This window comes from Salmo salar, chromosome ssa04 (genome assembly GCF_905237065.1).
Source record: "Salmo salar chromosome ssa04, Ssal_v3.1, whole genome shotgun sequence".
NCBI classification, from domain to species: domain Eukaryota; kingdom Metazoa; phylum Chordata; class Actinopteri; order Salmoniformes; family Salmonidae; genus Salmo; species Salmo salar.
Genome location: NC_059445.1, coordinates 88,890,788 through 88,908,545, shown reverse-complemented (window position 1 = coordinate 88,908,545; position 17,758 = coordinate 88,890,788). Strand labels below are relative to the sequence as shown.

The window sequence follows — 17,758 nt, the reverse complement described above, 5'->3', positions numbered from 1 at the left end:
CCATACGGCAGGGAGGAATGCCTAGCTGCCGGGGAACATGTGACCCAGTAGCAACAGCTTTGGTCTCGCCTCGTGCCACGGGGAGGGAGACACATGCTAGGAAGCTCGTGAGAGCCACATTCATGTTGAGTTGTCATGTCTGCGTCACGGGAGATTGTAAAGAAAATCAGCTGGTTGTTAACCAACAATACCGGCTCTGTGACTGGCTGCCATTACGGCTCCTCAAATATAAATAGTTTATAGTCCACTACAATCACTGCTGGCTGCCATTACGGCTCCTCTAATACAAGTAGTTTATAGTCCACTACAATCACTGTGACTGGCTGCCATTACGGCTCCTCTAATACAAGTAGTTTATAGTCCACTACAATCACTGTGACTGACTGCCATTACGGCTCCTCTAATACAAGTAGTTTATAGTCCACTACAATCACTGCTGGCTGCCATTACGGCTCCTCTAATACAAGTAGTTTATAGTCCGCTACAATCACTGTGACTGACTGCTATTACGGCTCCTCTAATATAAATAGTTTATAGTCCACTACAATCACTGTGACTGGCTGCCATTACGGCTCCTCTAATATAAATAGTTTATAGTCCACTACAATCACTGTGACTGGCTGCCATTACGGCTCCTCTAATACAAGGAGCTTATAGTCCACTACAATCACTGTGACTGGCTGCCATTACAGCTCCTCTAATTCAAGGAGCTTATAGTCCACTACAATCACTGTGACTGACTGCCATTACAGCTCCTCTAATTCAAGGAGCTTATAGTCCACTACAATCACTGTGACTGGCTGCCATTACAGCTCCTCTAATTCAAGTAGTTTATAGTCCACTACAATCACTGTGACTGACTGCCATTACGGCTCCTCTAATACAAGTAGCTTATAGTCCACTACAATCACTGTGACTGGCTGCCATTACGGCTCCTCTAATACAAGTAGCTTATAGTCCACTACAATCACTGCTGGCTGCCATTACGGCTCCTCTAATACAAGTAGTACAAGTAGTACACCTGTACTGACCTCACCTTCTGGATGATAGCGGTGTGAACAGGCAGTGGATCGGGTGGTTGTTGTCCTTGATAAGCTTTTTGTTTTTCCTGTGACTTTGGGTGGTGTAGGTGTCCTGGAGGGCAGGTAGTTTGCCCCCGGTGATGCGTTGTGCAGACCGCACCACCCTCAGGAGTGCCCTGTGGTTGCCGTACAGGGCGGTGATACAGCCCGACAGGATGCTCTCAATTGTGCATCTGTAAAAGTTTGTGAGGGTTTTAGGTGCTAAGACAAATTTCTTCAGCCTCTTGAGGTTGAAGAGGAGGTGTTGCGCCTTCTTCACCACACTGTCTGACCATTTCAGTTTGTTAGTGACGTGTACGCCGAGGAACTTGAAACTTTCCCCCTTCTCCACTGCGGTCCCGTCTCCCTCTGCTGTTTCTTGAAGTCCACGATCAGCTCCTTAGTTTTGTTGATGCTGGGTTATTTTCCTGACACCAAATCAAATCAAAATCAAATCAAATGTATTTATATAGCCCTTCTTACATCAGCTGATATCTCAAAGTGCTGTACAGAAACCCAGCCTAAAACCCCAAACAGCAAGCAATGCAGGTATAGAAGCACGGTGGATAGGAAAAACTCCCTAGAAAGGCCAAAACCTAGGAAGAAACCTAGAGAGGAACCAGGCTATGAGGGGTGGCCAGTCCTCTTCTGGCTGTGACGGGTGGAGATTATAACAGCACATGGCCTAGATGTTCAAATGTTCATAAATGACCAGCATTGTCAAATAATAATAATCATAGTAGTTGTCGAGGGTGCAACAAGTCAGTAACACAAGAGTAAGTGTCAGTTGGCTTTTCATAGCCGATCTTTGAGAGTATCTCTACTGCTCCTGCTGTATCTAGGGAGTTGAAAACAGCAGGTCTGGGACAGGTAGCACGTCCGGTGAATAGGTCAGGCTTCCATAGCTGCGGGCAGAACAATTGGAACTTTATTTTGACAGCAAATGGCTGGGTAATCAAGAGCCCAGGAAATGACCGGTAAGGGTAATCAAGAGCCCAGGAAATGGCGCCGCTACATACCTGAGCAGGCTGAGGCTGTTCCTGAGGAGCTGGCGGTGGGGAGGAGAGTAGCTGAGGTGGCCCGAGAGTTAGGGATGCCACACACCACTCTCCAAGATTATAAAAATAGGAAATATCCCAATTCCCCTCACTCCAATCTGGCCATCACCCCAGAAGAGTAGCGCCAGCTCGTCGCGCCAGCTCGTCCCTTTGAGCCGGACTGTGGTCAAGCCCTTGGCTCTCGCATTCATCAAAGAAAGTGGTCGACCGACCATTGTAAATCTGAAGAGTGGGTTGAGCGATAACTGGGTGGTCCAGTTTCCGGGTTCGCCACCCTGAACTGAACACTAGAATTCCAGACCGTTTGGAGCAGGCCAGGGTCCACGGAGCAATGCCACGAGCCAGTCTACATCAAACATGGTTTTTGAAGACAAACCACACCTCGTCTACGACTGTGACGAAACAGGGTTCGGGTCCAAACCCAGGTCAAGAGAGAGGGTGCTGTGGCAGAACAGTCACAGTTTAATTCTGCTGAGAGCACAGAACACTTCCTTCAGAATGTTTCGTGTTCTACGTTGTTATGTGTTGCTAAGTGTCTTGACCATAAATGAAGTTCTGTCCCAGGAAATAAAAGTTATTTGAATTGATACACACACACACACTAGGCTTGAGAGTAACAACGGTCAAGCAAACTGATATATGACACAGAAGGGCTTTCTTTTTCACTCTTGTTATATTTACGTCACTTAGCAGACAATCTTATCCAGAGCGACTTACAGTAGTGAATGCATACATTTCATGGAGACAAACACATACAGAGTCTTTGGTGAACTTTCTTGGTCACTGCTGTTACCATATATACAGGATCTTCAGAAATTATATATACAATAAAAATAAAAAAAACACTAGGATCCCAGAATAGGTTGAATTACAACTTCAGGTTTGCCTGTGTAACACGGAGCAAAGGTTGAAACAATAGCTTCTCTTTTTTAACAGTCTTTATGCAATTAATTATTGTTTCGGGTGTTATCGATAGTCACATTGCTATTAACTTGTGAAAGATTAGTCTAATATAGGCCATAATAACATGAATAAATAATATAGGCCATAATAACATGAATAATATAGGCCATAATAACATGAATAATATAGGCCATAATAACATGAATAAATAATATAGGCCATAATAACATGAATGAATAATATAGGCCATAATAACATGAATAAATAATATAGGCCATAATAACATGAATAAATAATATAGGCCATAATAACATGAATAATATAGGCCATAATAACATGAATAATATAGGCCATAATAACATGAATAATATAGGCCATAATAACATGAATAATAATAATATTTCTTTAAAGGGCATAAATAATGAAGGTTTCTTTAAAGTTGATATGGCGAAGCATGTTTCCATCTGCGGTATATATATATAGTAGAAGAGCGGCCCCTGCTGGACAGAGGCAGAACGGCAGCACAGTAACGTGTGCAGGATCATGGGTATTTAAAAAAATAATAATCTCAAATAACATTGGTCCAATACCATGTCAATCAAGTCTAAAGGAAAAAAAGGGTAGATCATTTGCAATATTTTGAAGCAAAAAGCCATTTCAAATAAAATGAAATCACATTTAGTCACATGCTCCTATTACAACAGGTGTAGACCTCACAGTGAAATGCTGAATACAACAGGTGTAGTAGACCTCACAGTGAAATGCTGAATACAACAGGTGTAGTAGACCTCACAGTGAAATGCTGAATACAACAGGTGTAGTAGACCTCACAGTGAAATGCTGAATACAACAGGTGTAGTAGACCTCACAGTGAAATGCTGAATACAACAGGTGTAGTAGACCTCACAGTGAAATGCTGAATACAACAGGTGTAGTAGACCTCACAGTGAAATGCTGAATACAACAGGTGTAGTAGACCTCACAGTGAAATGCTGAATACAACAGGTGTAGTAGACCTCACAGTGAAATGCTGAATACAACAGGTGTAGTAGACCTCACAGTGAAATGCTGAATACAACAGGTGTAGTAGACCTCACAGTGAAATGCTGAATACAACAGGTGTAGTAGACCTCACAGTGAAATGCTAGTTAAACAATGAACCATAATCCCAACTCATAACATTACTACCCTGCATGAATCTACAGGTAGCTAAAGCTAACCAACTAGCTAGCTAACATTAGGCTATAACTAGTAATGCAAATGGCTCAGAGATAAGAATAATATTACTATACAGATCACATAATTAACGTTAGTTAGCGTGCCAGCCAGCCAGCTAACATTAGCTAGCTAGCTAACAGTATGCTTTAACTTGCAATGAAAACGACTTTCTGACAAAATTAGAAATGTATAATATTTGAAAATATAGTAAGCTAGACTCTCTTAACCGGATACATGGATGAACACTTCTCCCTCTCTGTCACGGATGCCATGGTTACCCCTTAGTTTGATGTAATCCAGAGACAGGTGTTTTATACAACAGCCTTATGTGTTCTCTTTTTGACTCCCTCCGCATTTGCAATCAAAAGTCACAATTTTCTCCATCTCTTTAGCTATCATACTCTGCTTCCAAAGGGTATCCCACTGATTAAAACTTGGTCCTCCAGAAAGTGGAGCGCAACACTGATGCAGTTCTTCCTGATGTCTTTCAAAAAAGCAGTGTTAGAAACGATTACCTAGACATACTGACCAGCTCATGTTATATACAGAAGCGCGCTACATGGCAGACCAATCCGAACTCATCTCTAGGCATGTCCAACCCACTCATTATCTCAGCCAATCATAGCTAGCAGGAAGGTTACTAACTTTTTCTGAGGCTAAACCAACTAGGCTCGTAATTTAACAATGTTATTCGTATGTACAGATGGCATACAAGTTTGATATTAAGGCACATGGAAGTTCACATGTTCCAGAATGCATTTCTGCCAACATCTCCCAACGGTTCATAGTCACTTCTCAACAGTTGTCATTTCCCAACGATTCATAGTGACTCCAACGATTCATAGTCACTCCAACGATTCATAGTCACTCCAACGATTCATAGTCACTCCAACGATTCATAGTCACTCCAACGATTCATAGTCACTAAACTCATAACCGAATACGAGTACAGACCAGAGGGTGTAATAAAGGCAAAAATGTCATGTGCCCTACTCGTCAGTGGCACCTGCCAATAGCACAATAACAGGTCAAATTTGCTCACAAACTTAGCTGCGCCGACTTGATCAACGCAGTCCTCCCTCCGAGGAAGAGGAAATTAATCTGGCTTAGTGACTCCGTTTACCTTACGGTGGTCCGTTCCATCCGGTTTACTGACCAAGATACAGGGAGAAGCCCAACTGGAGAAAGAAGGCTCTGCTATCTTACTCTCCAGCATGTACCTGACCTCAGCATCCAGACAACGCAGTTTCTCTACAGAGACTCTATAGAACCGCTGACGAATGTGGTCAGCATCTCCAATGTCAATATCATGCTCTATCAAGTTTGTACGTGTAGGTGTCACAGAAAACAAACCTGGAATTTTCCGAATCAGACCAACCAGCTCTTTCCGCCCATCAACAGGTAGCTGAGTAAAAGGGCTATCCAAAATATCCAGTGTCTCTGAATTTTTCAATCTACCCTGCAGTATGCAATCATCGGGACCAGGAACATTTTCGTCCTCATGCACATTACAAGAACCAAGGGAAGTAACGGTATCAGCCAAACGAACAGTTTTACCATCCTCTGTAGACTCCCACTTTCTCATCAGAACATCCTCTTGGAGAAAATAACCATGTGCGACATCTCCCAAGTGTTCCACAGGCACAATTTGGTCACGCAACTCTTCTAATGTGGGGTCAGTCCGTGGCGCATTGATTAGATCGGAGCGGAATACAGATAACGGGATAACAGGGAAAACAGTGAGAGACTTCTTTGTGGTATTCTCATTTACCGGAGCAGGGACCGGGTCACCATGGCTCATAGACCGCGTCACTGCACCCGCAGAGAACACCGCTGGGAAACTCTGCGCACTCTCATCAGGAATCCCTACAATTGACGGTTTAGTGGAAACCACTAGAGACGGAAACACGACAGGCCACACACGCTCACCAGCCAAGTTATTCCCAAGGATAACGTCGATACCCTCAATAGGCAACGAAGGACGCACCCCCACAACAACCTCACCTTTCACCAGTCCACAATCCAACATCAGTTTATGCAATGGAACTGACAGATTGTTCAAACCTATTCCCCTAATTAGAACACTGTTCCCAGAATCAGTCTCAGCAGAGAAAGGTAACACAGATTCCAACACAAACGATTCCGAGGCACCTGTGTCTCGTAGGATCTTCACTGGCACTAGGTTCTTACTTCCAAACATAGACACAAAACCCTCCGTAATGAAAGGTAAATAGCCTGGGTCAATATGGACTTTCACTTGCCCATGGGCCTGAGACAATGTGTCAGGAGTAAACTGATGTGGAACAGACGCAGCTAACGCCGTAGGCCTAGATTTAACGTTAACACACGTACTGAATTTACCCCTAGACCTGAGAACCGGACATTCGTTTTTCCAATGACCTGAGCCTTGACAGTAGTGACACTCTTGACCAAAGTCAGTTTTACCACGGGAGTCAGGCTCAACCCTAGTTGTATAAAACTCTGCCCGTGAACCAGAGTATCTCGGTGAGCGAGGCCCAAATCTCTCCGAACGCCCCCACTCACTCCAAGTACAGGGTTCTACAAAAAACACTTTTGTGAGTCAAAACATATTCGTCCGCCAAAACCGCAGCTTCAGCGACAGTCTTTACTTTTCGTTCGTTAATATACGTCGCTATATGACCAGGGATTGTGTCCTTAAATTGCTCTAGCATAATCAGATCACACAGCCCTTGAAAAGACATAACCGCAGAGGCGGAACACCAGCGATTAAACTGTTAAGATCATTTTCGCGCAAACTCAACATGAGTCTGCCTATCATCCCTTTCTAAAGTTCTAAATCGTTGGCAGTAAGCCTCAGGAACCAATTCGTAAATCTGTAACACCGCCCTTTTAACCTTATCATAACTGACACTGTCGGCTACACTAAGAGCTGAATATGCTTCCTGCGCTTTACCAGTCAGCACACACTGCAACATTAAAGTGCGGTCAGAACCAGGCCAACTCCTAGCGTCAGCAACACGCTCAAACAACATCTCAGGGTCCTTTTCATTAAACTGAGGCAACAACCGTAAATTCCCAACAATATGAAATGTGTCCGGGGGTACGACCCAAAGAGGAGCGACCCCTAGGTAAATCTGCGTCATCTTCCCAGAGCTAACTCTCCCCTGAGAGCTTTCCTTCCCTAACCAACTCTAGTCGCTCTTGTTGCAGCTTGATTTTAGCACGCTCCATATCCTGTTTAAATTCCAATTCCTTGTCATATTTTACACGATCGTGCTCTAGCTTCTCACGATCGTGCTGTAGCTGTAACAGAAGCACCTCTTTCTGCTGTTCAAAAAGAAGACTACTAGGACTAACCGATGGAGCGGTAATTGTAACATATCGGGGAGACGGCGAGTCCTCAGCAGAGGCTGCCCCAGTGGTATCTTCAAGAATACCACTCTCCATCAGATTGGCCTTCAATATTAACCTAAGAGTTTTTTTTTACGTTTATCACTAATTTCAACGTTGTAGTGTTCAGCAACCTTCAACAGCTGTTCTTTAGTACATACATCTAACAGTTCCTTTGATGGAAAGCGAATGAACTCGTCTACATTAGACGCCATAGTCAAAAAAAATTCTCACTCAACCCCTCTACTGAGCACACCAGACCACAAAAAGAGAAAATACAATCACACCGGGCACCACAGAAAAGAGATGAGAAATGGAGCTTCCCCAAAATCTACAATAACTCAACCCTAGTCTTCATGCAGATTTGCGGTGGGTAATTATGCACTGTAGCCCGCTGGCAAGGAAGTAACCCCCAGCACGCTGGTAGATTCCACCAAGCCACAGATGTGCCCCCGAGACAACTACTCAGTCCACAGACACCACACAAAAATAACAAACATTAACAATGCCCAACATATTCCAAAATGAAACACGTCGCTAAGCCTATCAGGGGAAAAAGGTTATAGCTCCGGGTAGTAAGTTTCACTACCCTATCCAAATCTCCCACCAAGGTACACAGCTGATTGTACTCACCTCTCAGACCAACGTCCCAACAGCAAGTAGAACAAGCGTTTCCAGGCTAGGCAGGGGCCTGGAAACTAACCAATGTATTCTCTCCAACACAGCACACAAACCAAACAAACAAAGGCAACCAATACTAAGCACCAAACTCAAACTAACAAACAAAGCACCTCAATTTAACATACCGCCACGTTTTCTCCCAAACACAAGTTCAATATCCCGGATGAGCCCCCACTTGTTACGAACCGGCTCTGAGTTCGCAACAAAAGGGAGACAACGTGGAGACAAGGGGTATCAAAATATATATTTATTAACTGAAGTAACTAAATAATTAACAATGGCGTGTGTGTAATCAGTAATGTAAGTGAGTGTGTGTTTTGCATACCTGAAAGTAATAATGCAGGGTGTTGAAAGGTGCCAAAGCAAATAACCAAAAAAAAGCCACAAAACTACACAACCAAAATCAACAAAGTGTCTGCATGGAGAGAGTCCTCTCAATAACTGTGGAAGAGGTCTCTTTATCCTGGGACACAGCTGGGCCCAGGTGCTTCCCATTTAGCTGACGACCCTTCCAACTCCGCCCACCGGCATCCTAACAAGGAAACAAGAACGGAGAGAATACGGCAGACAGAGTGGGAGGGTCGTCACAGAACATAACACAGATCAAAATGTGTCACACTTTCACAGCATTAATTTCATCAAGTGTTGTACAATATGATGCAAAACACAGGAAGAAAAAACCAGCATTTTGACTGTACTGGACCTCACTGCGTTTGACTAGTAATATAGAGTAGGTTTTATGAAATATTTAAAACAGAGTATTGAGTTTGTAAATATAAGAAAAAGACACCGTTTCACACCATGTATGTGCTTGATATGGTCCGGGTTGTGCGCTAACCTGTGGAAATCCATTGGTTTTCCAGCGGGATATTTGCCCAGCGGCGCCACAGGCGAGCTTAATCAAGCGCACCATTGGATAGACCTGGGAGCGTGTGTCTGGTGCGTCGCACTCAATCACCAGCACGGAGACGCACCTGTCGTCCTTCTGAAGATGTATTTAAACTCCCGACAACATTACGGGAGGTATTCGGCTGTTGTGTCTCAAAGAGAGAACTTTGTTCGTCTGAACTAACCCGACGGTCAACATGCCCACCACGAATGCTACTGATGACCGTCTGAATAAGTTTAAGAACAAGGGCAAAGAGCCGTCGGTAAGTCGGATTTTTCTAAACGGTCGAGTTAGTTGACGTTTCCTCCCTGTTTTTGTTTTTGTTCTGCGTTTATTTTTTCCACATTTCGGTTTGGATCTTTTCCCTCCATTCAACTCCATGAGTACAGGATGACAGCACGTATAGCCTTCAATCGTAACGATTTTTTTTTCAAAAATGTGACAACTTTTAATTGAATACCTTGTAGCCTGATATAAGTGTCCTTTTTTTTGTCTATAGAAGCTCCGTGAGCGGCGGATAGCGGAGTGCGTAGAGTTGCGTAAAGCCGCGAAGGACGAGAACTTCCTCAAGAGGAGGAACATCTCCACTCTGGCGGAGGATGCGGTCCAGTCACCGGAGTTCAACACCGACAACGAGGTACATCTTTGAGTTGCTACAGTAAAGGGATGGTTCTCCCAAATTACAATGTCTTTTGAGGAAAAAAAATGTTTTTACTTCCGCTGTGAAGTCATGGACCAGATATGACGCCGGTAATCCGTAGTTTACTGTGTCACTGTCTCCATATGCAATGTTTTATCAACAATTGTAGTACCAAACCCATTCAAGTCATGGGATTTGGTATTAGAGGATTTTGAACTTTTTTTTTTGGACGTTGTGTGAAATGTTAGTATTGACCTAATGGTATTTGTGCACATACTAAAATGAGGAATCATTTCTGGGGAAACTAAACCATGGATTGATGGCGAACTGTACCTTAAAGTAATCACTAGTTAACAGTCATATTTGTGGCCTACAATCAAACCATGGTTAAGGGAGGTTATGCAGAGTACCTGGACACAACCCTTAGCTGTGGTATATTGGCCATATACCACAACCCCCCCCGAGGTGCCTTGCTATTATAAACTTGTTACCAACATAAATAAATATTTGTCATGCCCATTTTTATTTTGTCTGATATACCATGGCTTTCAGCCAATCAGCATTCAGGGCTCAAACCACCCAGTTTATAATATAACTTGTTTTGGCCCTTTCAGGATATTGTTGGCTTATCGAAGTTAAAACGGCATCCCAAATAACACCCTTCTGTACTTAATTTACTACTTTAGCCTCTATGCACCCTGGTTAAAAGTCCTCTATAGTAGGGACTAGGGTGTCATTTGGGAAGCACATCTGGGCAAGGTTGGTCAATTCAGGAAGTAACCTCAAATTCCTATATCACATGTCAGAGTACTGTGGGGATTCTATATTTGACTGAATTGAAATTGACCCTGAATTACTATTGAAAAGGATATGACCCCCCCACCTCAGGTTTTTGTTGTAGAGTATTTGTTGTAACTCCTGTCATGGCATTTTGGTTGTCACGGCATTTGTCTCCAGGTGACTGTGACAACCATCGAGGAGGTTGTTGGTCATGTGAACAGTGACTGCCAGGAGAGACAGACCAGAGGATGTCAGGCTGCCAGGTAAGGTCCTCCAATGAGTTGGTTCCTTAGGTAATTGACCCTGACTTTGGTTGTTACTAGCAACGCTTACCTAATGAAACGCATGACCGCTTCTGGTTATGTTGTCACTTTGGCAGCAGCCTCATTTCTCACAACCTGTTTTTTTTAAGTCTAACTGAGATGCACAGCGAAGACTAATCAGTCAAATGATGGTTTGAAGGCACTGGTAAGGTCATAATCATGTCCACTGGCAAGTGAGGGAACATTGCAACGTTGACTGTTTCTAATACATCGATGCTAATGTCTGTGGGGAAAGGGGGATATGTAGCCGGTTGCACCACTGAATGCATTAATTACAGGACTAGGTTGACGAGACCTAAGGGGTAACTCATTCCCCCCCCCCACCTCGTAGGAAGCTGCTGTCCCGTGAGCGTAACCCCCCTCTAAAGGAGATTGTGGAAGCAGGGCTGCTGTCCAGATTTGTTGAGTTCCTGGGGAGAGATGATGACCCCTGTCTGCAGTTTGAAGCCGCCTGGGCTCTTACCAACATCGCCTCGGGGACCTCCTGGCACACACAACAGGTGCATGCACACACAGCCCTGGGTTTTAACCGTGTGGAGTCACTCACTCAGATAGCTATGGCTCGGATAACCTGGTGAGTCCCTCTCGGTGGTGAAAGCCTACTATACTGAACAAAAAAAATATAAAACGCAAAAAATGTAAAGTGTTGGTTCCATGTTTCATGAAGTGAAATAAAAGATCCCAGAAATGTTCCAAGCTTATTTCTCATTTTGTGCACAGTTTACATCCCTGTTAGTGAGCATTTCTCCTTTGCCAAGAGAAACTATCCCCCTGACAGGTGTGGCATATCAAGAAGCTGTTTAAACAGCATGATCATTACACAGGTGCACCTTGTGCTGGGGACAAAAGGCCACTGTAAAATGTGCAGTTTTGTCACAACACAATGCCACAGATGTCTCAAGTTGAGGTGAGTGTAATTGGCATGCTGACTGCAGGAATGTCAACCAGAGCTCTTGCCAGAGAATTGAAAATTAATTTCTCTACCATAAGCCGCTCAATGTTTTAGAGAATTTGGCAGTATGTCCAACCGGCCTCACAATGGCAGACCACATGTAAACGTGCCAGGACTGCTTCACCTGGGGGATAGTCTGAGACGGCCACCCCAACAGATGAAACTGAAGTATTTCTAGCTAAAGTGCTTTTATGGGGGAAACACTTTGATTGGCTGGGTCTGGCTGCCAAGTGGGCTGGTCCCCTGCCCAATCATGTGAAATCCATAGATTAGGGCATACCTTTCAATTAATTTCCTTATGAACTGTGTTAATGTTTATTTTTGTTCAGTATATTTCCAAACTGTTGTACTGCTCAGCATCCTCTAGATGGCACTAATGTGGATAACACAGTTAGGGCTTGTAAGTAAACATTTACTAAGGTCTACACCTGTTGTATTTGACCCATGTGATATAACCTTTGATTTGATCTATTACTTGGCTGTAGTTGACTGGTGCAATGTCTCCCCCTACAGGTGGTAGAGCATGGTGCAGTCCCAGCTTTCATAGCTCTGCTGGCATCCCCCATGTTGCACATCAGTGAGCAGGCTGTCTGGGCCCTGGGCAACATAGCAGGTAACACAGAGCCCAGGAAACAGGAGGGGCAACTGGGCTTAAACAAAAGCCTACATACTAAGACTGTTTCCTGTTTTCAGGTGATGGTCCGGCGTATCGAGATATTCTGATAGAATGTAACGTGATCCCTGCTCTGCTGTCTAGAATCACCCCAGACACACCTGTAAGTTGACGTACACCTGTCCTAGGTAAACACTCTGTAGGGTCCTTAATGTACACCTGTTCTCATCTACTTTTCATGTGATGGTTTGTTTTTACCCACCAGGTGGCCTACCTTTGTCACCTGCCATGTTTGAACCGATTTTACATTCTGTTCTGACCTGCAAAATACAATTCTTAACCTCTTCGGAATCAAATAAACTGTTTTAAGATTTCACCAATTAGTGTGGCTCGAACAGCTGTTCTATGGAGTGGGCAAGCTATTTACATGCTTTGACCAGATGAGTACATTTACGTCATTTAGCAGACGCTCTTATCCAGAGCGACTTAGTGGATGCAGGTGAGGGGTGTAGGAGGCTTGGCTTTAATGCATGTCACTGGCCTCCCTGTGGCTCAGTTGGTAGAGCATGGTGTTTGCAACGCCAGGGTTGTGGGTTCGATTCCCATGGGGGGCCAGTAAGGGAAAAAAAATGTATGCATTCACTACTGTAAGTCGCTCTGGATAAGAGCGTCTGCTAAATGACTAAAATGTCATAAGATGCCCAGTGCTGAATTAAGCCCGCAGTATCAGTACATCGGCAAAGACTCAGACCCCTTGACTTATTCCACGTTCTGTTACATTACCGACTTATTCTCAAATTTTAAGGTAGGAACAGAATGAATATGGTTCCCCCCCCCTTTTCAGTTTCCTGAACTGGTTACAAATCATCTCTCCTCTCCAGGTGGGATACCTTCGTAACTTGACATGGACCCTGTCTAACCTCTGTAGGAACAAGAACCCTTTCCCTCCCCTATCTGCTGTCCAACAGGTAACCCTCCACAAACATGCACTACGTTCCACTCAGTTCTCAACCCCCCCTCATCTAGAAGTGTGCACTTCCTCTCCCCTAGGTGCTGCCTTCTCTGGTTCAACTCCTCCACCTGAGTGATCAGGATATCTTGAGTGATGCATGCTGGGCCGTGTCCTACCTGACTGATGGTGCTAACGACCGTATCGATATTGTGGTCCAGACCGGTATTGTCCCCCGTCTGGTGTCCCTCATGGGCTTTGAGGCGCTCACTGTGGTGGTAAATAAATTTAATTGGTTTGTCTTTAAAAGACTATTGCTTCTTTACTGTCAGTGGGAATGTCCCAGGGCCAGCTGTGGCGGGTGGGAATGTCCCAGGGCCAGCTGTGGCGGGTGGGAATGTCCCAGGGCCAGCTGTGGCGGGTGGGACCGACCCAGGGCCAGCTGTGGAGACTCTAAACACTACATCTGAATGCCTATGGTGTTCTAAACTGACAGTAACTCAAAGCTTATCTCTTCCTCTCCAGACCCCAGCTCTGCGCTCAATAGGGAACATAGTGAGTGGCTCAGACGTCCAGACTCAGGTGACTAACTATGGACTGATGCACTTTATCACTTAGTGTTTGGCCTGTAGTTGCTGTTCATCTCGTCAGCTCATGGAACGAGATTACTACAAAGCTTTGGACAGTCCATTTGTATTATGAGTTCATTAGGATAAATTATTTTGATCAGGTGGTTAGAGGATACTGAACTACCTGTAAGCTTGATTTTTAACTTTGTTACTTTAATAATTTTATTCCTGGCAGGTGGCCATCGATGCAGGGGTGCTGTCCGTCCTACCTAGTTTAATGAGACACAGCAAGCCCAGCGTTCAGAAGGAGGCAGCCTGGGCTGTATCCAACATCGCTGCTGGTCCCGCTCAACAGATACAACAACTGCTCACCTGCGGCCTGCTGCCCCCGCTTATTGACCTGCTACGCAATGTTGGTGACACCTCGCCACACTAGCCAACTGATACAGCAGCTACTCGCATGTGCTTTTTAAACCTCTCCTTTGGACCCCCCACTAGCCAACTGATACAGCAGCTCTCGCATGTGCTTTTTAAACCTCTCCTTTGGACCCCCCCACTAGCCAACTGATACAGCAGCTACTCGCCTGTGCTTTTTAAACCTCTCCTTTGGACCCCCACCCCCCCAGATGTTACAATGTATTTGTAGCCCTGAACTAGAACATATTAAGCGGGGCTTGATTAGTTGACTAGCTCTATCAGATTAGCTAGTTCTGGAACGGCTGGCTGTGGGTTGGGAACCACTAGTCTACCGACTGTACTTATAGGCCAGAGGTGTCCTACGAAGCGGGTTTATAGGCCAGAGGTGTCCTACGAAGCGGGTTTATAGGCCAGAGGTGTCCTCCGAAGCGGGTTTAAGTTCACAGAAGTTAGCTGGCTGAGTTCAACACTGGATAAACGGTCATACAAGTGTGGCGACCTTTAGCCAGGTACATGTTCTGAAGGGTTCGTTGCCATAGACAACTCCAACTCCACTCACCCCGAAATGAAGTGTCTGAGCAATTAGTTGAGGACCAAATGGATCAGATTCCCTCGCAAAGGTTTGTCATCCTTTTCATTTGATGAAAAAATATTTAATGAACAATTTTTTGGTTGTGAAATAGTAGTAAAAATAAGCATCATGCACAGTAAGACATAATAACACATATCAACAGGCGAGGGGAGAAAGGTGGTGCATTGATAAGCTCAAGTCTGCATTAACAATCCGTAATAGACTGACTTCTAAAAGCCTCACACTCGTTTCGATTCAGCATTGTTTCAGTGAGTTCAGCATTTGACTAGCCTTGTGGGACATGCAGTTACAAGCCTGCTGGAGTTAGCAGGAGGCAATAGCCACGTCGTAGTGTGGATGATCCCTGGAATGTGCTGCTGGCTAGGTCGTGGCGTGGCTGGCTAGGTCGTGGCTTGGCTGATCCCTGGAATGTGCAGCTGGCTAGGTCGTGGTGTGGCATGGATGATCAGGGTTTGACTTGTATAGGAGGATACCCCTCTGCTACGCAATGGTAGTTAAACACCACTCGCTCCACATTAGATGCACTCACAGGTGGCAATTTGATGGACTCATAACTTTACTGTAAAGGGCATAAGCATTTACCCTGTGTTTCTAGTTTCTCGGTGACTGATACAGTGTGGGCCACAACTAACCACCCCAGTCTAATCCCTGTATCTGGTGTTCTCTCAGGGTGACTTCAAGACCCAGCGTGAGGCAGTGTGGGCCGTAACGAACTTCACCAGCGGGGGCACTGTGGAGCAGGTTATCCAACTGGTCCAATCAGGAGGCTTGGAGGCCATCCTCAACCTACTGACTGTCAAAGACTCCAAGACCATCCTCGTCATATTGGACGCCATCAACAACCTCTTCATGGTGAGATACTTAGTCATTGCTGCTACTTTTAAAGTTTAGAGGGTTACCTGCTTTTCCTCCCAGGCAAGCAGAGAAGCAGTCTGAGGAGTTACCTCGTTACGTTCGTTCGCTCATCCCCCTCTTGTCCCAGGCAGCAGAGAAGCATTATGTTTGAGGAGATACCTTGTCAAACCTCGTTACGTTCGTTCTCTCATCTCCTCCCCCCCTTGTTCCAGGCAGCAGAGAAGATGGGCGAGACTGACAAACTGTGTCTACTGGTTGAGGAGTTGGGAGGTCTGGATAAGATCGAGATGCTGCAGAACCATGAGAATGACACCGTGTACCGTAGTGCCCAGGGACTCATAGAGAAGTTCTTCACTGATGTCAGTAAATATCACCAGGAAGTAGTCCTTGATCTCTCATGTCCCCCTCCACTTGGTGCAATGCTTCTCTTCCTCCAATTTGCTTTTGCTTGATAACTCATTGAGTTGACTGCTTTTACCCTTCAGACGGGGCCCCCTTCAGACGGGGCCCCCTTCAGACGGGGCCCCTTTCAGACAGGGCCCCCTTCAGACAATCTTATTGCATTTTCACTTTGTGAAACCATTTGTAGTTTAAAATCTTAATAATATATCAGGTGGATCTAATAACGTCTTGCATTGTCCCAGGAGGAGGCTGACGGTCTGCGGACTGAAGCCACTGACGCGGCCTTGGATGTCCAGAAGACCTTTCGGTTTTAATAATCCAACAGGATGTCCAGTGTTAAAATGCCACATGATTTTTGGAATATGTAATAAATATATATATTTTTTTTGCACTTCTGGGCCAGTTGACTCGTTTATCATCCCCACTGTAATGTTTCATTACTAGGGTGGTATCAGATTCATACCCTTCCGGAGAATATGATATTACAGTGCACATGGTTCTATGATATTACAGTGCACATGGTTCTATGATATTACAGTGCACATGGTTCTATGATATTACAGTGCACATGGTTCTATGATATTACAGTGCACATGGTTCTATGATATTACAGTGCACATGGTTCTATGATATTACAGTGCACATGGTTCTATGATATTACAGTGCACATGGTTCTATGATATTACAGTGCACATGGTTCTATGATATTACAGTGCACATGGTTCTATGATATTACAGTGCACATGGTTCTATGATATTACAGTGCACATGGTTCTATGATATTACAGTGCACATGGTTCTATGATATTACAGTGCACATGGTTCTATGTCATACCAAGGTGGGTGCAATTGGCACCTCCTGAGCTTTTGGGTGGCACAACCCCCGCCCCTCCCAACTTTTTTGATAACAGTTTTTAATCACGCCCTGATCACATGATCACGGTCCATTCTAAACCATAATATTTAGTACATGTAAAAACAAGATAAAAATCAGGAATAGTCTGATTGGTGACAATATTAGCCTATCAGTTGTGAAAGATATATTATCACTTGTGAATGATGCATAAGGCAAGAAACGTTTTCTAATCATAGTCCCACACCTCATGTAGCTTAGCCCATAGGCCTATATGTTAAGTAAGGTTAGTAGCCCATAGGCCTATATGTTTAATAAGGTTAGTAGCCCATAGTCCTATATGTTTTAATAGGGTTAGTAGCCCATAGTCCTATATGTTTTAATAAGGTTAGTAGCCCATAGTCCTATATGTTTTAATAAGGTTAGTAGCCCATAGTCCTATATGTTTAATAAAGTTAGTAGCCCATAGTCCTATATGTTTAATAAGGTTAGTAGCCCATAGTCCTATATGTTTAATAAGGTTAGTAGCCCATAGTCCTATATGTTTTAATAGGGTTAGTAGCCCATAGTCCTATATGTTTTAATAAGGTTAGTAGCCCATAGTCCTATATGTTTAATAAGGTTAGTAGCC

At 44.4% G+C, this 17,758-nt stretch overlaps 1 protein-coding gene across 1 annotated transcript; it reads left to right on the top strand.

Annotated features, from left to right (window-relative positions):
• Nucleotides 1-9,240: 9,240 nt before the first annotated feature.
• Nucleotides 9,241-16,621, top strand: kpna7 (karyopherin alpha 7 (importin alpha 8)). The gene is made up of 13 exons (XM_014198396.2): nt 9,241-9,444; nt 9,682-9,819; nt 10,780-10,865; nt 11,257-11,425; nt 12,391-12,490; nt 12,571-12,653; nt 13,372-13,458; nt 13,541-13,717; nt 13,965-14,021; nt 14,244-14,420; nt 15,687-15,869; nt 16,085-16,231; nt 16,517-16,621. Exons 1-13 carry the CDS (start codon nt 9,379-9,381, stop codon nt 16,586-16,588), a joined length of 1,542 nt encoding a protein of 513 aa, XP_014053871.2. The 5' UTR covers nt 9,241-9,378; the 3' UTR covers nt 16,589-16,621.
• The last annotated feature ends 1,137 nt before the right edge of the window (nt 16,622-17,758 follow it).

Bases quoted from the DNA above. Each gene is read 5' to 3' on its own strand.
- kpna7 (XM_014198396.2), top strand. From the start codon at position 9,379: ATGCCCACCACGAATGCTACTGATGACCGTCTGAATAAGTTTAAGAAC. The intron at 14,022-14,243 runs GTGACTAACTAT...TATTCCTGGCAG, and splicing joins GCTCAGACGTCCAGACTCAG to GTGGCCATCGATGCAGGGGT. The intron at 14,421-15,686 runs GTTGGTGACACC...GTGTTCTCTCAG, and splicing joins TTATTGACCTGCTACGCAAT to GGTGACTTCAAGACCCAGCG.